Genomic DNA, 22571 nt, shown 5'->3' with positions numbered 1-22571 from the left:
CTGAAAAAAAATGCACAACGTTAAAGTTGAGAATTATATTTTATTTGGTGGACTTGATAAGGGCTTAAGCCCTGGAGGCAGCTTCTCAGATAGCTTAGAGGGACTGCTCTGAGGAGGTAAGGGAGGAGCCAGGATATATAGTTTTTGCAACAAAAACCAGGTAGTTGGGACATCAAAAGATTACTGTTAATTAAAGAAAACTTGACATCTCAAGTTAATGAATTTAGTGCTTTTCTGTATATGGGAAGATGCAAGAGTCTGGGCTCATTGAAATCATTCCTTTGAGTCTGGGCTCATTGAAATCATTCCTTTGTTGTGCACCTTAACTATCTCGGGCTAGTGTCCTGTTTTTCTCCAGATTCACCTCAAGGTGCACATTTGAGGGTGGCTGATGGCTTGATGGCCTCAACATCCTTTGTTTACTGATATGGCTGGTGATATTTTTCATCTGCAGTAGTATCTGTCAGGTTTTGATGTTAGGGTTGTACTGGTCTCATAATACTGGTTGGGCCATTTTCCTTCTCTTTTCTGAAAAAGTTTCTGTAGTTTGGTATATCGTCCTTGAATGTTTGAGAAAATTCATCAGTGAAACCATCTGGACCTGAAGTTGTTTTTATGTGGGAAGGCTTTTGATATTTATTTGTTATGGGACTGTTCAAATTTTCTCTTTTTATTCCAGTTTTGGTAAATTGTATGCTTAAGAAATTTGTCCCTTTCATCTAAGTTGTTGAATTTATTGGTGTAAAGTGGATCATAATATTCTCTTCTAATATTTATAGAATCTGTAGTAATAAATCCTCTTTCATTTTTTGATATTGATGATTTGTTTTCTCTTTTTTTCTTCATTTAGTATAGCTAAAGGTTTGTTGATTTTGTTTGTCTTTTCAAAGAACTAGGTTTTGTCTTTAAAAATTTTTTTCTGTTGTTGGTTTTCTGTTTTATTTCTACTTTTATCTTTATCATTTACTTCTTTCTAGTTACCAGTTTTTCTTATTAATATTTCTAGCTTCTTCAGTTTCCAGCTTAAATAATTGATTTGAGACCTTTCCCCTTTGTAATATAAGAATTCAAAGCTGTAGGTTTACCTCTAAGCACTGCTTTAACTGCATCTCACAAATTTTGGTATGTTGCATTTTCATTATCATTTAATTCAAAATATTAAAAAAATTCTCTTTTGAGTCTTCTCTGACCCATGAATTACTTTTTCCAAATATTCCAAATATTGGGTTTTCCTAGGTATCTTACTGTTTTATAATATAATTTTTTTTTCATTTCAGTCTGTACATATTTATTGGGACTTGTGCTGGGACTCAGCATGTGCTGTATCTCGGTGAATGTCTGTGTGCACTTGAAAAGAGTATCTGTTCTACAGTTGTTCAATATAGTGTTCTCTAATATCAATTAGATCAAGGCATTTACTAATTTATTCGTGTTTTTTTCTTTACTGATTTTTAATTGTTAGTTTTTGCTTCATATATCTTGAAGCTCTGTTATTAGTCTCATTTGAAGTTGTGACTCTCGTAGGCTGCATTTAGCTTAGTCTTGCTTTTTTAACATCTTTTTGACAATCTCTGCCTTTTTATTGGAGTGTTTAGACCATCAACATTAATGCAGTTGTCACCGGCAAAATGGGTGATTTCCTCAGTTCTTGCCCTTCTTGAGGGAAAGAATTTAGTCGAGAAGGCATAGAACAGTTTTAAGTAGCAAGAGTGTTGTTAAGTAGAGTGAAAGTACACTCCTGAGAAAGGATGAAAGCGGGCTGTCTGGAAATGAGAAGCAGCCTCATGATGGGGTAGGGTTGGGTTTTTTAGAGTGGTGTTTCCTCCGTGTCTTGCATCATTTGACTGACAGCTTTAGGTTATATCACTTTTCTCTTAGTGCGCAGGTGCTTACTCATAAGCACCCAAGTGAAACCCACGGTAGGGGGGCGGGGATGCAAAAACTGTAATGCTAATTTATTACCTATAAAGCATAATGAACCCTATGTTACCTTGAGTCACCTTTTAGGTCTTGGTGTGCCTGCGCCAACCTGTGCTGGTGGTTTCATCTTGCTTGGTCCTGATATGGCTGGAAACCTAGTGGTGGTCCTTGACCACAGAGGGAGGACTCTGGGTGTGCTCCAATCACCAGTGTCCAGGTGGGGCAGGGAAAGATGAACCATCCAGGGTGGGGCGGGACCCCCTCCTGTCTGACTAGCTACCTAACATAATTATCGATATTGTTATTAATGTAATTAATGATACTGTTTTCTGTTTGATATCTCATAAGCAGGTAGGGGGTTCCCAGAGAAAGAGAACCAGACATGGCTTTCTTGACATAAGAAAAAGCGTTTTTGGCCTAAGCCATTTTGTGATCTAAGCCTGGCCATAATGCTTGCTCTTGAACAGGTCTCAGTAATAATTATCTTTAAGAGAACAAAAGAACAAACTGTTAACAGTCATGAGAAGTGACAATAGCAAAGATAATAAATCAGTTGTAACATTCCCAGTTCTGTTTCAAAGGCTAGCCCGAGTGCTTTCTTGGGCTGTTTTTGCAGAATTTAAACCCCTCTGGCAGGCGCTCAAGTACCAGATCAACTGGAACCTAAGGGAGGATGATGTTGACCTTTTCTGACCCTTCAGTCAAGTGACTTCAGTCAAGTAAAGGTTGGACTCTCTGGCCCCACCCCCATCCCCTTCATGAATATGCATGTACCCTTAGCTTAAAACTTGCTTCACTTTTGCTGTTGGCAGAGACACTGCTTTGGGAAAGATCCCCTTACTTGCTGCAAGTAATAAATCGTTCCTTCTCCCACTCTTTGCCTTGGTTGTGTCTTTTAGCTCTACACCCACCAAGAGGCGAACCCAGTTTTTCTGGTAACACTCTGTATTTTTAGTTCCTTTTTTCCACTTTTCTTGCCTTTTAGATTGTTTGGATATATTTTTGTATTCTTATCTACTGGCTTTTTAGGTATACCTCTTTTTATATTTATATATTGGGATTTCAGTATATATTCCTAACCTTCTGCAGTCTATTCAGAGTTAATATTGTACATATAAAATGTAGAGATCTTCCAATCATATATGTCTCCTTTGTCCCTTTCCTCACCATTCCCCATAATATTACATCTGTGTATACTGATAATCTTAGAAGACAGTGTTATAAGTTTTGCCTTAAATAAAGATAACGTGATTTTTAAAACCTAAGAGAAAACAGTGGTGTTTTAAATTTACATAGATATTTACCATTTCTGGTGCTTTCATTCCTCAAGGTCCAAGTTTCCCTCTGCTATAATTTCCCTTTAGCCTAATGAACTTTCTTATGTTGTAGATCTCCTGGCAACAAATTCTCCTAGTTTTCCTTTTCTGAAAATGTGCCTTCCTAAATAATATTTTTGTTAGATATACAGCCTAGGTATTTTTTTTTCCTTTCAGTATTTCAACGATATTCACTGTCTAATGACCTCCATTATTTTTATGAGAAATTCAGACATTTTCCAATCAATGTTTTTTCTTTATGTGATATGCCATTATTCTCTGCCTGCTTTCTACCTTTATTTTTCAACAGTTCAGTTATGATATATCCAAGTGTGATTTTTCTTTTAATTTATCCTGATGGAGGTTTACTGAGCTTCTTGGATCTGTAAATTTGTCTTTCAGTAAATTTCTGAAGTGTTCAGTCATCATTTCTTCCATGTTTTTTCCTGCTGTTTTCTCTCTTTTCTGTCCTTCTGGAACTCATATATACATGCTAGGCCTTTTGAGATTATCCCATAGCTTTCTGAGGCTTTTTCTTTTTTTCTCTCTTTTTTAAAAAGAATCAGTCTTTTTGCTTTTTAGATTGGATTATTTCTGTTGATCTGCCTTTGAGTTCACTGATTCTTTCCTCTTTAATCTCCATTCTGATATTAAGTCTATCCATTGACTTTTAAAATTCAGATATTATATTTTTCATTGGTAAATTTTGTTCTTTTTATATTTTTTTGTATTTCTCCACTGATATTTCTATTATTATGTTTTCATTCAGATTTTTTCTCCTTTTTATCACTGAGCATAATTATAATAGCTACTTTAAAATCCTTTTCTCGTAATTCCAACATCTTAGTCTTCTTGTGGTGGGCTTCTGTAGATTATCTTTTCTCTTGAGAATGGGTTTCATTTTTCTATTACTTATATATCAGGTAATTTTGGATTGTATCCTGGACATTATGAATGTTATAGAGACTCTGGGTTCTGTTATAATCTTCAGTAAAATATTGGTATTTTTATTTTAGCTGGCAGTTAACCATGTTAGACTCAAACTGTAAGTTCTCTCTCACCGTCTGTGGGCAGTGGTTCCAATTTCAATTTGATTCTTTAAGCTTCTGCCTTATTCTAATCTGCATATGCATGGTTCAGGGGTCAGCCTGAGACTTTTGCAGTGTTTCGTATACAGTTTTAGGGGATCTCTTTTGACTTTATCCCCTGTGGGATTCCTTTCTCTCTTTAGTAGCTGGTTGTGTTTACCTGGACTCTTTTCCCTAGTTCCTACTGACAGAAAGACAATTTTAGCTGCTCATACACTGCATCTACTGCCTGACCTTGGGAAAAAGCTACAGCAAAACAGGAAATTCAAGCAGGTCTCTCCCAAATTTTGCCTTCTCTCCACAATCTGCCTGTTTTATTTATCCATCAGACTCCTCAGCTAGTTGTCATCCCATGTCCCTTACCGCTTCCCCCACCCCAAATTGGTAGTTATCAGCAGAAGGTAGGTGTCACACTACCGTTTTGGAAGTAGAAACTGAATGAGTAGGATTTTGACATGAGGTATGAGGAAACTCCAGAAATGATCTTTCATAAGCTGAGTGATGCCACCTAGATTAGATTCATTGATACTTTTCTTTGTCCAGAATTTGGGTTTTGGCTGCAGTAATAACAGTTATTCAAATACATTTTGGGATCTGTAGATTGCAAGTTAAATTAACTTTCCTAATCAGGCTACTTGTCTATTAATAACATCAAATCAGTGTATCTACAAATAAAAATATATACCATACTATTGAGCATATCAGTGCATGTAAAGAGAATGTCCTTTATTCTCTTGTTTTTTTGGTTTTTCTCTTACACTGTATTTTATTTTTACAAGAGATAAATAAACTGACACCAAGCATTGTAAATGGATGACCACAACAAAAGCAACAATGATTGCAATTACCAAACACGAAACACACTCATACTATGTCATAATATTGACATTCAGTCCAGTAATCCTCCACTGTAACAGCTCCTTTACTTTGCAGTGAAAATTGATTTGTATATTTTTTTGCCTCTGAGTCCTTGTGGGATTTTTTTTTTCAAACAAAGTCACAAAAATTATAATCATCCTCATCAGTTCACTCAGTCCCATGTAATTAATTTTTTTTATCTTGATCTTTTGTTAGCACTTTTATGAGTTCATCAGTTTTCTATTAGAGTTCTGAAAATGCTTATTCATTCAGTTCAGCAGTATAGTCAGTTACCAGAAACCTGTACTTGTCAGAGTTTTTTCCATGAATTCCTTGAAGATGAAACCCTTTTATAGGAACATTTTTGCAAAAGCATCAGCGTACACCCAGAACTGTCTGTAAATGACAAGACTTAAAAATGACCACGGTTAAAGATTTGATGAAAGTTCATAATAATGCAATTGACAAGGAAATTTAGTTATTTCTGAGATATACATCTTAAAGTAATAACTAGAATTATGACTTATAACATTATACCAGAATATATAAAATTTTTAGAAATTTCATGTAATGTCTGAAACATTTATATTAACATATTTCCATACAAATAACCCAAAGAAAGTTTAGTATTAGTTGTTTTTTTTGTTTGTATTTCTATATTGCAGGTTCTTATTAGTCATCAGTTTTATACACATCAGTGTATACATGTCAATCCCAATCACCCAATTCAGCACACCACCGTCCCCACCCCACCGTGGTTTTCCCCCCTTGGTGTCGATACGTTTGTTCTCTATATCAGTGTCTCAACTTCTGCCCTGCAAACCGGTTCATCTATACCATTTTTCTAGGTTCCACATACATGCGTTAATATACGATATTTGTTTTTCTCTTTCTGACTTACTTCACTCTGTATGACAGTCTGTAGATCCATCCACATCTCAACAAATGACTCAATTTCGTTCCTTTTTATGGCTGAGTAATATTCCATTATATATATGTACCACAACTTCTTTATCCGTTAGTCTGTCGATGGGCATTTAGGTTGCTTCCATGACCTAGCTATTGTAAATAGTGCTGCAGTGAACATTGCGGTGCATGTGTCTTTTTGAATTATGGTTTTCTCTGGGTATATGCCCAGTAGTGGGATTGCTGGATCATATGGTAATTCTATTTTTAGTTTTTTAAGGAACCTCCATACTGTTCTCCATAATGGCTGTATCAATTTACATTCCCACCAACAGTGCAAGAGGGTTCCCTTTTCTCCACCACAGCCTCGCCAGCATTTGTTGTTCGTAGATTTTCTGATGATGCCCATTCTAACTGGTGTGAGGTGCTACCTCATTGTAGTTTTGATTTGCATTTCTCTAATAGTTAGTGATGTTGAGCAGCTTTTCATGTGCTTCTTGGCCATCTGTATGTCTTCTTTAGCGAAATGTCTGTTTAGGTCTTCTGCCCATTTTTGGATTGGGTTGTTTGTTTCTTTAATATTGAGCTGCATGAGCTGTTTATATATTTTGGAAATTAATCCTTTGTCCGTTGATTCGTTTGCAAATATTTTCTCCCATTCTGTAGGTTGTCTTTTCGTCTTGTTTATGGTTTCCTTTGCTGTGCAAAAGCTCTGAAGTTTCATTAGGTCCCATTTGTTTATTTTTGTTTTTATTTCCATTACTCTAGGAGGTGGATCAAAAAAGGTCTTGCTGTGATTTATGTCAAAGAGTGTTCTTCCTATGTTTTCCTCTAAGAGTTTTATAGTGTCCGCTCTTACATTTAGGTCTCGAATCCATTTTGAGTTTATTTTTGTATATGGTGTTAGGGAGTGTTCTAATTTCATTCTTTTACATGTAGCTGTCCAGTTTTCCCAGCACCACTTACTGAAGATGCTGTCTTTTCTCCATTGTATATCTTTGCCTCCTTTGTCATAGGTTAGTTGACCATGGGTGCATGGGTTTATCTCTGGGCTTTCTATCTTGTTCCATTGATCTATGTTTCTGTTTTTGTGCCAGTATCATATTGTCTTGATTACTGTAGCTTTGTAGTATAGTCTGAAGTCAGGGAGTCTGATTCCTCCAGCTTCATTTTTTTCTCTCAAGACTGCTTTGGCTACTCAGGGTTTTTTGTGTCTTGATACAAATTTTAAGATGATTTGTTCTAGTTCCGTAAAAAATGCCATTGGTAATTTGATAGGGATTGCATTGAATCTGTAGATTGCTTTGGGTAGTATAGTCATTTTCACAGTATTGATTCTTCCAATCCAATAACATGGTATGTCTCTCCATCTGTTGGTACCAATTTAATTTCTTTCATCAATGTCTAAAGTTTTCTGCATACAGGTCTTCTGTCTCCCTAGGTAGGTTTATTCCGAGGTATTTTATTCTTTTTGTTTCAATGGTAAATGGGAATGTTTCCATAATTTCTGTTTCAGATTTTTCATCATTAGTGTATAGGAATGCAAGAGATATCTGTGCATTAATTTTGTATCCTGCAGCTTTACCAAATTCATTGATTAGCTCTAGTAGTTTTCTGGTGGGATTTTTAGGATTCTCTATGTATAGTATCATGTCATCTGCAAAAGTGACAGTTTTACTTCTTCTTTTCCAATTTGTATTCCTTTTATTTCCTTCTCTTCTCTGATTGCCATGACTAGGACTTCCAAAACTATGTTGAATAATAGTGGTGAGAGTGGACATCCTTGTCTCGTTCCTGATCTTAGAGGAAATACTTTCAGTTTTTCACCATTGAGAATGATGTTTGCTGTGGGTTTGTCGTATATGGCCTTTATTATGTTGAGGTAGGTTCCCTCTCTGCCCGCTTTCTGGAGAGTTTTTATCACAAATGGGTGTTGAATTTTGTCAAAAGCTTTTTCCACATCTATTGAGATGATCATATGGTTTTTATTCTGCAGTTTGTTAATATGGTGTATCACATTGATTGATTTGCATATATTGAAGAATCCTTGCATCCCTGGGATAAATCCCACTTGATCGTGATGTATGATCCTTTTAATGTGTCGTTGGATTCTGTTTGCTAGTATTTTGTTGAGGATTTTTGCATCTGTATTCATCAGTGATATTGGTCTGTAATTTCCTTTTTTTGTAGTATCTTTGTCTGGTTTTGGTACCAGGGTGATGGTGGCCTCATAGAATGAGTTTGGGAGTGTTCCTTCCTCTGCAGTTTTTTGGAAGAGTTTGAGAAGGATGGGTGTTAGATCATCTCTAAGTGTTTGTTAGAATTCACCTGTGAAGCCATCTGGTCCTGGACTTTTGTTTGTTGGAAGATTTTTAATCACAGTTTCAATTTCATTACTTGTGATTGGTCTGTTCATATTTTCTATTTCTTCCTGGTTCAGTCTTGCAAGATTATACCTTTCTAAGAATTTGTCCATGTCTTTCAGGTTGTGCATTTTATTGGCATAGAGGTGCTTGTGGTAGTCTCTTAGGATGCTTTGTATTTCTGCAGTGTCTGTTGTAACTTCTCCTTTTTCATTTCTAATTTTATTGATTTGAGTCCTCTTCCTCTTTTTCTTGATGAGTCAGGCTAATGGTTTATTAATTTTGTTTATCTTCTCAAAGAACCAGCTTTTAGTTTTATTGATCTTTGCTATTGTTTTCTGTGTTTCTATTTCATTTATTTCTGCTCTGATCTTTATGATTTCTTTCCTTCTGCTAACTTTGGGTTTTGTTTGTTCTTCTTTCTCTTGTTCCTTTAGGTGTAACGTTAGATTGTTTACTTGAGATTTTTCTTGTTTCTTGAGGTAGGCTTGTATAGCTATAAACTTCCCTCTTAGAACTGCTTTTGCTGCATCCCATAGGTTTTGGATCATTGTGTTTTCATTGTCATTTGTCTCTAGGTAATCTTTGATTTTCTCTTCGATTTCTTCAGTCTTCTCTTGGTTATTTAGTAGCATATTGTTTACCCTCCATGTGTTTGTGTTTTTTCCTTGTAATTCATTTCTAATCTCATAGTGTTGTGGTCAGAAAAGATGCTTGACATGATTTCAATTTTCTTAAATTTACTGAGGCTTGATTTGTGACCCAAGATGTGATCTGTCCTGGAGAATGTTCCGTGTGCACTTGAGAAGAAAGTGTAATTTGCTGTTTTGGGATGGAATGTCCTATAAATATCAATTAAATCTATCTGGTCTATTGTGTCATTTAAAGCTTCTGTTTCCTTATTTATTTTCATTTTGGATGATCTGTCCGTTGATGTAAGTGAGGTGTTAAAGTCCCCCACCATTATTGTTTTACTGTCAATTCCCTCTTTTAGAGCTGTTAGCAGTTGCCTTATGTATTGAGGTGCTCCTATGTTGGGTGCATATATATTTATAATTGTTATATCTTCTTCTTGGATTGATCCCTTGATCATTATGTAGTGTCCTTCCTTGTCTTTTGTAACAGTCTTTATTTTTTATTATTATTTTTTTCCGGTACACGGGCCTCTCACTGTTGTGGCCTCTCCCGTTGCGGAGCACAGGCTCCGGACGTGCAGGCTCAGCAGCCATGGCTCACAGGCCCAGCCGCTCTGTGGCATGTGGGATCTTCCCGGACCAGGGCACGAACCCGTGTCCCCTGCATCAGCAGGTGGACTCTCAACCACTGCGCCACCAGGGAAGCCCACAGTCTTTATTTTAAAGTCTGTTTTATCTGATACGAATATAGCTACTCCAACTTTCTTTTGATTTGCATTTGTATGGAATATCTTTTTCCATCCCCTCACTTTCAGTCTGTATGTGTCCCTAGGTCTGAACTGGGCTTCTTGTAGACAGCATATAGATGGGTCTTGTTTTTGTGTCCATTCAGCAAGCCTGTGTCTTTTGGTTGGAGCCTTTAATCCATTCACATTTAAGGTAATTATTTATATGTATGTTCCTATGACCATTTTCTTAATTGTTTTGGGTTTGTTTTTGTAGGTCCTTTTCTTCTCTTGTGTTTCCCACTTAGAGAAGTTCCTTTAGTGTTTGTTGTAAAGCTGGTTTGGTGGTGCTGAATTCTCTTAGCTTTTGCTTGTCTGTAAAGCTTTTGATTTCTCCATCGAATCTGAATGAGATCCTTGCCTGGTAGAGTAATCTTGGTTGTAGGTTCTTCCCTTTCATCACTTTAAGTGTATCATGCCACTCCCTTCTGGCTTGTAGAGTTTCTGCTGAGAAATCAGCTCTTAACATTATGGGAGTTCCCTTGTATGTTATTTGTCGTTTTTCCGTTGCTGCTTTCAATAATTTTTCTTTGTCTTTAATTTTTGCCAATTTGATTACTGTGTGTCTCGGCATTTTTCTCCTTGAGTTTACCCTGTGTGGGACTCACTGCACTTCCAGGAGTTGGGTGGCTGTTTGCTTTCCCATGTTAGGGAAGTTTTCGACTATAATCTCTTCAAATATTTTCTCGGGTCCTTTCTCTCTCTTCTCCTTCTGGGACCCCTATAATGCGAATGTTGTTGAGTTTAATGTTGTCCTAGAGCTCTCTTAGGCTTTCTTCATTTCTTTTCATTCTTTTTTCTTTACTCTGTTCCGCAGCAGTGAATTCCACCATTCTGTCTTCCAGGTCACTTATCCGTTCTTCTGCCTCAGTTATTCTGCTATTGATTCCTTCTAGTGTAGTTATCATTTCATTTATTGTATTGTTCATCTCTGTTTTTTTGTTCTTTAATTCTTCTAGGTTTTTGTTAAACATGTCTTGCTTCTTCTCGATCTTTGCCTCCATTCTTTTTCCGAGGTCCTGGATCATCTTCACTATCATTATTCTGAATTCTTTTTCTGGAAGGTTGCCTATCTCCACTTCATTTAGTTTTTTTTCTGTGGTTTTATCTTGTTTCTTCGTCTGGTACATAACTCTCTGCCTTTTCATCTTGTCTGTCTTTCTGTGAATGTCTTTTATTCTCTTGATTGTACCAGATTTTTAGTGTCCGTGAAGAATATCTAATTAAAAGATTTTCTAGCTAAAGCTGTGAATCTGGTCTTGTGGGAATGCAGTGCCGCATACCAAAGCTGTCTCCTTTTTCATTAATCACCATTGAATATTCCTCTCTATCAGTAGGTTCTCAGCATCAGTAGTATATACATGTTAGTAGTCATCATAGAAGCCAGCACTTGCTGTGCATTTCAGGTACTATGCTAAGTGCTTTACATGAATTATTTCATTAATGCTCTTTACAGACCTCTAAAGGAAGTGGCATAATCCTCTTATACATGAGGAAAAGAGTATAAAGGTTGAGTAATTTGCATGAAATCACACAACACAGGCTTGCTTCTTGTTACCAGTGGGGAGGAGTGAGAATTAGATAGTGAACCAGTAGTCTGGAGCGAGATGACTGAGTTGAGTTAGAGGAACATGAGATTTGCAGCTTTCTAAAGTAATCTTCTGTGTTAATTTAGCTAAATTAGTTGGCACCAAAGTTGGGGCATAAATTGTAGCTAAATTGGCAGACACCAAAGTTGGGGCATAGACAGAGCTGTCTTTGTAGTTCTTCCATTTGTATTTCTGAAGTGCTTTTCCATGTTCACCTAACTCTCAGTGTGTACCCAGCACGTAAGTACTAGATTCTACCTTCTTGGGGTGACCCTTGTCTTTTCCTTTTTTCAAGATGTCTGTTCCCTACCCTCTTGGATTATCTGATGAAAGAAATTCATGCCAAGGGATTAAGTGATAAATAAATCAACCTTAGAAATGTTTTTCAGTGAAATTACTGTTTCTTTTGAGAGAGAGAAAGGAGTTGTCACAATCTATATCCAGAATTCTAAATGTAGAAAACCTATATTGATTTTTGACACCCGTGTTAGCTTTGTAAACAATGTATATGAAATTGTGTTATTTAGGATATTGTTCAGTTGCATTAACAGACAAAGGAAGAGAAAACTACATCTGAAAGTCTTAAACCAGAGAGATTTATTTCTCTCTTAGGTAAAAGTCCAAGCTGAGAGGTGAATCAGATGGATAACCAGCTCTGTTCCACAAGGTCATTCAGATGTTTCCTTCTAATCTTATCTTTATGGTGTTCCCCAGGGTATTACCCTCAGCCTTCTGGTTATGCAGGATCACCACCAGCACATCTGTGTCACAGGCCTGCAATAAGAGGGAAAGAGGATGGAGGGCAAGCAAGTTCCTTTCAAAGACATGACCCAGAAGTTGCACACATCACTCTTCCTCACATCCCATTTGTTGCACCTTAATCACATGGCTACAGCTAACTGCAAATGAGTCTGGAAAAGGTGGTCTTTAGCTGGCTAGAGATGCATTGATAACTACAGGGATCTATTGCTAAAAGGGAGAAGAGGGGAGAATGAGTGTTACCCGATTATTAGTCGTCTCCACCACAGAAGTTTATCTCTAATTTTTGCAAACCTATCCCACAGCCAGTTAAAAGAGTTGGTAAGGAGTAGCCATACCAATGGACTTGGTGATTATCAGGTTAGTAGCATAATAAAATATAGTAGAAGAGAATTCAGTAATGATTTTAAGTTTATTTTCAGAAACAAAGCACAAAACTGGATGTTGGAGAATTTGATGAAATAACTTAAAATTGTGTTAAAGTTGGTGGTTTTATGAGCTAATAATTATTTATTTTGTTCTTGTATTTTAGGCCTCAACTCCATATAGCATAGATTCAGATTCTTTGGGAATGGAGTGTATTATTTCGGGAAGTGCCTCTCCAACTCTGGCAATCAACACTGTGACTAACAAAGTAATTCTATTTTTTGAACACTTTTGAAATGTCATTGAGTAATACATTTAATTTGCTTTTATAGTAACAGTAGATTTCTGTATGGTTGAATTTAAAGATGATATAAATTTGACCAAACCATACATGGCAGTTTGAAAGCTGAATCCACAATGCTTTTAGCTTTACACAAGTTAGAGGTAAATAAATAATTCTCTAGAAAAATTGGAAGATGCTTATTGGGAAGCTCTATATTAAATCTAAATTCTTGACACTACCAATCCCATTGAATTTTTGAGTCCAGCATTTTATTGAATCAATTTGTTTCAAAATCATTGATTACCCCTCTAAATATGTGATTTAAAAAGAGATTGACAAATAACCAGGGCGTCAACAGAATCCAGTAAAGTAAATAATTCAGACAAACTCAGAGTCCATTAGAACGGTGGTCACCCTCTTTCATGATATTCAAGTCTAGGTACATACCCAGAAGTGTAGTATGTGGTAGTCTGCTGCAGTATTTGTTTTGTTTTTGTTATTGAAGCAAGGGTCAGAACTTTGTGCTAACTCATTAGATACCTAGTAGGGTACAAATATCTCTTCTTTACAAGGTAATTTCTTAATCTCATATCTCAAAACCCTAAAAAGGCTCTGGGAGGTTCATAAAATATCTCAGTTCTGTGCATCTATTTCCTCCCTTACTAGACCATCAAGAGCACCTTGAAGCCGTAATATTTCTCACTCTTGTACTCATACGGTCTGTCAGTCTTGCTTTTACCCTCTCCCCATCTCCCTTGCTTTCAGTTGCTCTTTTTTTTTGTTTTAAATCTCACTCTTCTACTTTCTTGTGCACACACATAAAACACAAACATGTATACATACTCAGTTGCACTAATATACGTAGTATCTTTGTATTGATAAAAGGTATTGAATAAGCAGATAGAAGACAGATTATAATCAGAGTTACTAATCAGAATTCCAATTTAGATAGGAAACTGGCAACTGAGATGTAAAGTGATAATTTTTCCCAAATAGCAATACATGGACTGATTCCATCAGAATCACTTGAGGGAGGGGTGGGGTTGTTAGTGTGTACGTGTGTTTGGTGGTGGTAGTAATTCCCAGATTCCATTGCAGTCCTACCAAATCAGTTACTTTATCCTTGCGGGTAGGGCCCAGGAATCTGTACTTTTAAAAATCATCCCTAATGATACCCAGCTAGACTTGAGAATTTCCAGTGAAATAAATGGGTTGGAATCAGAGGTATCCAGTACTGCTCTTTGCGATAGTCCAAGCAGGAGATACTGAGGCCTAAACATAGTCAGTTGTGGCTATTAGGAAACAATTAGAAAGTAGTAATGCTGGGACTTTGTGACTAAATAAAGAAACTGGAGTTTTGGGACTTCTGCTTTCAGATATGATAGAATAGCTAGTATCGGATTAACCCTTCTCCCTATCTATATAAAATTACCACCCTGCCCACCAATAAAAAAGAAAGGCATTGGAGAAAAAGACAAGCAGGACTTAAGAAGCAAAGATCTCAGAAAAAAGGGAAGCACATTGAGATAAGCCCTACATGTTTTCCTTGGGGACATTTCCCACTTCTCAGTGCATGGCATAGAGGCTGCACAGAAAGCTACAACCTAGAGCAGTCACTGAGCTAGGGATGTAAAAATGAGAGTATGAGGCTACCAAAGAGCCAGGGCTTAAGGACCAAGATCCTGAGGAATCTCAGAAGTTACCTCAACTTTTTGCAAGCGATATCCAGTTAAGGCATTTGCTAATCCCTAACCTGTGTGTGCTTCAACTCAGACACAGGCAAATCATGTGGATTTTTCACTAGCCAGAATTCAGCAGTCTCACAGAGGTGGGGGGGGGGGACAAAAGTTGTAGTTCTTTAAAGAGGGAGCCATGGTAAACACCCCAGTTTTACAAATTGATACTTAAGAAAGATTATGTTCTATACGTAAGAGCAAATCAAAATAACACCAGTCACAAACTGTTATTAGGGTGGTATGCTAATATTCCACTTGCCAAAAGAAAACTAAATCCTTTCTGGAAGATAACATATCCCGAGCTTTTGCAAGTTTTCATAAGTAAGGTCTCACTTTCAGTCAGAATTTTCAGACATTCCAAGAAACAAGACCAAATAATTAAATGCCAAGATTGAAAGATAGTATAAACATATCCACAAGTGATCTAGATATTGATTTTTAAATAACTATGACTAATATGTTGAAGAAAATAGATGAATTATAGAAAATTTATCAGAATTGGAATCTGTATGGAAGAATCAAGAGAACTGAAAAATATAATAACTGAAATTAAGAATTAAATAGATAGATTTAACAGCAGATTAGACACAGCAGAGGAGAGAATCAGTGAACTGGAAGATAGGTCAATAGAAAATATGCAGGTTGAAAAACAAAAGAATGGAAAATTCAGAGAAGCTTAAGAGGTAAATGGGATACAGGGAAAAGATCTAACAAACTTGTCATTAGTGTTCCAGAAGAGAAGCAAAAGGGAATAGAGAAGAAGCAATATTTGAATTTTCTAAGACTGATGAAAGATAACACAATACAGATTCAAGAAGTTCTGAGAACCCCAAGAAGGACTAATTAAAAGAAAACCTGATCAGGCAAATAAAAGTCAAACTGCTAAAAAACAAGGATTTTTTTTTATCTTAAAATCAGAGGAAAATAATAGGCAACTTCAAAGGAACACACTGAATTCTGAATAGAAATGATAAAAGTCAGATACCACCAGAATGAAATTTTTGTAGTGCTGAAAGGAAATAACTGCCAATCCAGAATTCTAAAATTAGAATTTCTATGAAAAATGAAGGTTAAGTAAATAGGCTTTTACAGAAACAAAATGTGAGAGAATAACAGTATTAAAAAATTAAAGGAGGTTAATTTTTCAGATAGAAGGAAAATTATCCTGTGCAGAAAAGAATGAAGAACACCAAAAGAGTATGCATGTCAGTAAATAAAAATATGTATCGAGTGATTAAAACAATGGCAGTGCTGTTATAGAACACAATGCTTTGGAGTCTAAAATACTTGTAGAGGTTAAAGTACGTGACAATACTAGAGTAAAGCATTAGCAAATATATTGCAGTTAATGTCTTTGCATTGTATGGGAAGTGGTAAAAGTACTAAGTCAAGGGCATGTGGTAAAATCTAGGGCAGTGATTCTTAACACTTCAGCATATATCAGAATAACTAGGAGGGCTTGTTAAAACCCAGATTACTGGGCCCTACCCTGAGAGTTTCTGATTCTCTAGGTCTAAGTTGGGGTCTGAAAAATTGCGTTTCTGACACGTTCTCAGATACTGGTCACGTACTGGTCCAAGTTCCTTACCTTATGAACCACTGCTCTAGGTTACTACAAGAATAAAAAGAATATTACCAAGTAAGGAAAAATAATAAATCCTTGGTTAATCCAAAAGTAGGCAAGAAAGGGCTTCCCTGGTGGCACAATGGTTGAGGGTCTGCCTGCCGATGCAGGGGACACGGGTTTGTGCCCCGGTCTGGGAAGATCCCACATGCAGCGGAGCGCCTGGGCCCGTGAGCCATGGCTGCTGAGCCTGCGCGTCCGGAGCCTGTGCTCCGCAATGGGAGAGGCCACAGCAGTGAGAGGCCTGCGTACCGAAAAAAAAAAAAAAGAAAGAAGAAAGTAAATTAGTGAGCTGTGGGGATAGCTTCAGGCAACCTGTAATATGTGTAATTGAAGTTCCTGATGTAAATCAGGATCTATACAGAGCAATTAAGTACACCAGAAATGGTAACTATGTGGGTAAATATAAAGCTTTTTTTTAAAAAATTTAAATCTCTTTAAAAGATAACTGTAAAGCAAAAATTACAAAAATGCATTGTGGGTTTATAACACATAGAAGTAAAATATATGACAGTAGTGTTGGGGCAAGGAGAGGAGAAATGAAAGTTATGAAAAGAGAAAATGTTTAAAATTTGGGAAGGCAAAAGTGAAGCCATCGTTCACAGAAGACATCATTATTCATATGGAAAATTCAAAAGAATCTACAGACAAACTCTTGGAATTAATAAGTGAATTTACCAAGGTGTCAATATTAGATCAGTGTTGGATTTTAGAAGTCAGTTATTTTTCTGTGTATTAGTCATGGACAGTTAGAAAATACAATTTAAAAGGTAATACTTACATTAGCATTCAAAAACATCAAACACAGAGACACTTCATTTTATTGTGCTTCGCTGTATTGTGCTCCCCAGATATTGGGCTTTTTACAAATTGAAGGTTTGTGGCAACCCTGTGTTGTCAGCTGATGGTTAGCATTCTTAACCAATAAAGTATTTTTAAATTAAGGTATATACATTGTTTCTGTAGACATAATGCTATTGCACCTTAATAGACTACAGTACATTGTAAACGTAACTTTTATATGCACTGGGAAACCAGAAAATTCATGTGACTTGCTTTACTTCAATACTTGCTTTATTGCAGTGGTCTGGAACCAAACCCGCAATATCTCTGAGGTAGCTAGGATTAAATGAAAGATGAACTCTGCACAGAAAACTATAAAAAATTACTGAGAGAGAACAAAGGGTGTATAAATAACTAGGTATATAATTTTCATAGAGAAGATTATTGTAAAGAAGTCAGTTTTTCCTGAGTTTATCTACAGATATAATATCCCAATCAAAATTCCACAGTGCTTTTTTTAGGGGAAAGAAGATAGTAGGAAATGACCAGCTGATTTTGAAAGATAAATGAGACTCCAAATGGTAAACAGTAGTTGAAGAAAATGTTGAAGAAAAAGATAAAAGAGGATTTATACTTCCAAATATCGAGTAAACCTACAATAATTGAAAGTGTAATATTGGCATAAGAATAGACACATAGAATTATGGAACAGAGTTCAGTGATGTCTTTCAACAAATGGTGCTGAATCAATAGAAAAGTGAGATTTTTTCTTGCACAGAAATCAGTTTCATACCCCAGTAAAGATGTTAAAAAAATCAATTTCAGATGGATTTGAGACCTTAATATAAATGATAAAGTTCTCAGATGGATGAAAAAGAATAAAATATGTTTTAAAAAGTGGAATGAAGGAAGCAATAAAAGATTAAGAGCCGATGCTAACGCAACACACAACAAAGCTTTACATAATCCTTTAGCTAAATTTACTGCAAAAGGACAGAGAAGGATATATATACGTTGTATGAAACCAGTCATTAATGGTAGAAGTCTGTATGGTGGTTACCTGTAACAGGAGATATGCGGATGGATAATGACTGGCTGGTGAATGATGATTGGGAGAGTTCATGAGTGGGCCTTCTGGTGTGCAGGTATGTTCTGTATCAGTGGTTCTGTGATCTGTGGACACTTGAGTAACCAATACCCTTTTGGGGATTCCATGATAATACTAAAATGCTATTTGCCTTTTCCTTTATTTTTGTGTTTTCACAGATGCAGCAAAAGCAATAATATGTAAACATTAGCACAAGTCAAGGCAGTGACACCTGACTGTACTAGTAGTCATTGTGTTCTTCACAGCCACACACCCTTCAGATTAAAAAAAACAAATACTAGTTAAGAATATCCTTGGTGATGCAGGAAAAATAATTTTATTAAATTGTGACCTTTGAGTAAACGTTTTTAAGAATCTGTATGGTGAAATGGGAAGTACACATAAAACGCTTAAACTGTGTATACCGAGGTACAGTGGTTGCTTCAAGGAAGAGCATTTGTGTTGAACTAGCCACTTTGTTCATGGAGCATTGATTTTACTTGAAAGAACAACTGACACTATTATTCAGATTTGGGTATTTGGCAGATATTTTCTTGAAAATGAATAAAGTAAGCCTCTCACTTAAAGGAAAACAATTGACAGAATCTCTTGCCAATGGTAAAATTTGAGCTTTTAAGCAAAACATACAGGTTCGGAAAACTTACATCCACCACAGTGAGTCTGGTAGCTTCACAGTCTTTACACACTTTTCCAATGAGATTATTGGTAATGTTAACAGGTGTGATGTTTTGATGTTGTGTAATGAAATATGTCAGTATTTGGAAGATGTGCATAACTTAGTGAATGATATTTTCCAAATGACCAATGCATAATGTTATAAAATCATGCGTGGGTAAATGATCCATTCAGAGTCCGAGGTGGAAAGTGGATTATAATGTAAAAGAGTGTGAAAATTTTATTCATATGGTTTCAGATTTTACATTGCAACTAATCTTTAAAAAATTGTCACTTGTCATGTTTTCGTGTAGTATCAAAAAAGACTATCCACAATTATCTGAAAAGTCTATTAAAATATGCTTCCCTTTTCCAAACACACACACACATATATATGTATATATGATGCTGGGTTTTCTTTCTATACTTCCACCTAAACAACATATTGCAACAGATGGAATGCAGAAGCAGATATGAGAATCTAGCTGTTTCCTGTTAGGGCAGGCTTTGAAATTTACGAAAATGTAAAACAGTGGCACCCTTCTAAGTTTACTTATTGAGAGAAAATTTTTTTTTGTTAACATATAGTTGAGTTTGTAATAGTTATTTTTAAGTTAGTATTTAAAATTTTTTAAATTTCTAATATGCCAGTTATTGATAAATATATCAAACAAAAGCTTCTTGACTCCTTAATATTTAAGGCTGTAAAAGGGTTCTAAGATCAAAGTTTGAGAGTTGCTATTGATTACATGATTCCATGAGTATGCCCATTTTATAATTAATAAACTATAACAACTCGTGTATTTTCCTCTCCATAATATGTTACATTTTAATAAAAATCTTATCCTCCTTGCTATGAGGATTTGTCTAAGATGGTGGGAAGTATTTCTGACTTGACTGATAGGTAACTAAGCATGCACAGGAGAGAATGAGCAGCCAACAGAATGACCATGGGATGCTTGTAATTTGCTGATATTGTATTGCTTAAGAGCCCATAAGGTTGAGTTTTTAAAAAAATGAAATTTACACTGGAAATAATTGACCAGAAAAATCTTTGCCATAGTTTTATTTTCTCTCAATTTCCTTATACTCTTTTCCCTTATTAGTTCCTAGACACATAATTGTTCCTAGCTGATGTGAATGTGAGACAGTTTGGTTTTGCCTTAAGTATTGAGGCATATATGCCTAGTTTTCCAGGTTTTGGCCTCTTCTGGCAAATGAGCATTGAGCATGACCCCATTTTCAGCACAGACAGAAGGGTGGTAATAGCTCAATTGGTCATTAAATTCAGCAAGTATTTTTTATGTGTATACTGAGTAGAAAACATTATGCTGCTTATGATTATTTATTGGGGAACTCAAGTTGCTAACAGTCTAGTAGTGGATAAAAATTTGATAAAAATTAGTTACACCATAAAATCAAAAGTATTAATTTTTCCCATGAAAGTAGGAGCATAGAAAGGAAAATTGGTAGTAGCATCTGAATGGAACTTTAAAGGATATTTAGACTAGTTTTCTGTTTTAAAAATATCTTTTTTGTTGTTTCTAATTAAAAATGATAATGCACATTATAAACATACTCAAGCATTGTAAAAATATACACTATCAGTGACAGAAGTCTTCAGGAATACCCAGCCCCCTGCCAGTTAACCATTGTTAACAGTTTGATACATAGTTCTTTCATGTCTAATGCATATGTTAGCATATTATTATTATTTTAAAAATCAGATCACATATTTATGATTCTGCAATTGTGTTGGACAGTTTACAGTTTTCAATATTATAAACACTATGATGCCTAAATTCTATTTTTTGTGTTCTTTTTTTTTGATGCCTAAGATTTTTAAAGAAGAAAACTGATTTTGCTTAAAGCTTGAGTAAAAATAAGTTTATGCATTATAGAAATATTTAACAGTAAAAATCTGTTATAATCCCCTCTTATTAAATGTCGATGAACTAATTATACCTTTTAGAAAATTGAATTTATATACCTCTGGATGGGATATATCCTTTAGTTTGAAAGTAAATTATCAATATTTCATGGTGAACATGGAGTGAGCGATGTAGAGCATGGATTTGGGGTAGGTAAACACCAAAGGAAAGACCAATAACATTTTGTTTTCCTTCCATCTACCAGGTTAGTTGTATTCTTCTAGAGTTGCTTAAAAAGTACTTTTTAGAGTAGGAACTACTTATTCAAATATTGCTGTTCTTTTCCTTGTAGGTAACATTGTACAACACTGATCAGGATGGTAGTGATAGCCCACGCAGTAGCCTTAACAACAGTCTCTCAGATCAGAGTTTGGCATCTGTTAATTTGAACAGTGTTGGAAGTGTGCATAGTTACACACCGGTAAGCCTTGGTGAAGTTAACTCCTTTGTTGAGTACTCATTTAGAGCTTAAAATGGAACCAAACGTAATTGAAATACAAATAAAAAGTGAAGATGTATATTTCTCACTGATGAAATTGATCATTAGCTTAGATAAGTAGAGCAGATTTCTATTATATTTTAGCAAGTTAGATACAAATATATTGTTGTACTATGTTATATATTTTGGTCTACTTCATCTGTTCTCTGTCCAAGTGAAACACAATTGGAATAGGAAAAGAATTTTTACTTTAGTCTTCTAAAGCTGTGTTTAATGATATTTTACAGTCCTTGGTAAAAGAGCTTAGAGGATATGTATATCACCTAGTTTTCCAGAAGCAGATCTAAGAAGGGGATTCTACAAACCCCAAAGCTTAGGATGACCTGGTACTCAGTTGTTAACCAGTCTTGTATTTTCAGTTTGGGTCTGGAAAACAAAGCTATGCTATAAAGGGACCTGTGTGAGTATTTTTGCTCCTGTGCTGACCCTTCCCTTATCTGATACTTCTTTTCAAATCATCTTGCACCTGTCCTCCTGGGTAGACAGAACAGAGCCCGAGAGAGCCATACACCACACTGTTCATGGTATAAATTTGATCTCATCACATCTCTCCCTGTTCCAAGATGAATAATAGGTAAAAACTTTACACAGAGAAAAGATATAAGGGGGATGGGGGACCTGAAATAAGAAAATAACACGAGGAAAACAGAAATTCAGAGAACAGTTTTAAAACTCACCTTGAATGTAGGAGAAAGAAGACAACGCAAAACTGTTAACAGTGCTCTGGGGGAAAAAATTTTTAATATTTTTCGAGAATGCAGAAGAAACAGATAAAGGAATACCAATTATGTAAAAGAATACGATAGATATGGAGAATTGCGAATTATAGGTGTCCCCAAATAGTTGGTACAGAAGCAGTTTTCAGAAGAAATAGAGAACAAAAGGGTTACTGAGTTCTAAGAAAAGTTAATGGGAAAAAAACTATATCTAGACACATCTTGACAAATTTTTAAATTTCAGAAGTAATCATAGATACTCTAGCAGAAGAAATAAGGTACATTCAGAGAAACACAAATCATACCTCTCTTCCATAATACTAAATGCCAGAAAATGATGGAGCACTTTATACAGAGTGTCAAGGGAATAGATTTGGAATTATAAATATTAGGCCCACCAAATTTTCATTCAGTTGTGAAGTCAAGAAAAAGACATTAATTCTTTGATACACAGAGTTTAGAAAGCATCCTACCCTTGTTTTCATGCACCCTTCCTGAAAAAAATTACATATTTAGCTGATCAGGTGGTGAATTAAAGTACTCAGTAATGATGAAGTCATGTGCCAGTGGTGGAGCCATTCCCCTACACAAAACTCATATTTTGCCATGTCATTGTAGACTCCTTGTGAGCATCATTTTGAAAGGCTGCATA

At 35.7% G+C, this 22571-nt stretch overlaps 1 protein-coding gene across 2 annotated transcripts in view; it reads left to right on the top strand.

The window, feature by feature from the left end:
• FOXJ3 (forkhead box J3) overlaps positions 1 to 22571 on the top strand; it is a 131667-nt gene that overhangs the window by 83567 nt on the left and 25529 nt on the right. For both annotated transcript variants that reach the window (XM_060020464.1, XM_060020454.1), the window contains 2 exons: positions 12752 to 12853; positions 20997 to 21125. In XM_060020464.1, coding sequence (XP_059876447.1) covers positions 12752 to 12853; positions 20997 to 21125 — 231 coding nt within the window. The remainder of the gene's footprint in view (positions 1 to 12751; positions 12854 to 20996; positions 21126 to 22571) is intronic.

Source organism: Delphinus delphis, chromosome 1, assembly GCF_949987515.2.
Source record: "Delphinus delphis chromosome 1, mDelDel1.2, whole genome shotgun sequence".
NCBI lineage: Eukaryota > Metazoa > Chordata > Mammalia > Artiodactyla > Delphinidae > Delphinus > Delphinus delphis.
The sequence above is the reverse complement of the archived record's forward strand: the minus strand, read 5'-3'. Positions and strand labels throughout refer to the sequence as shown.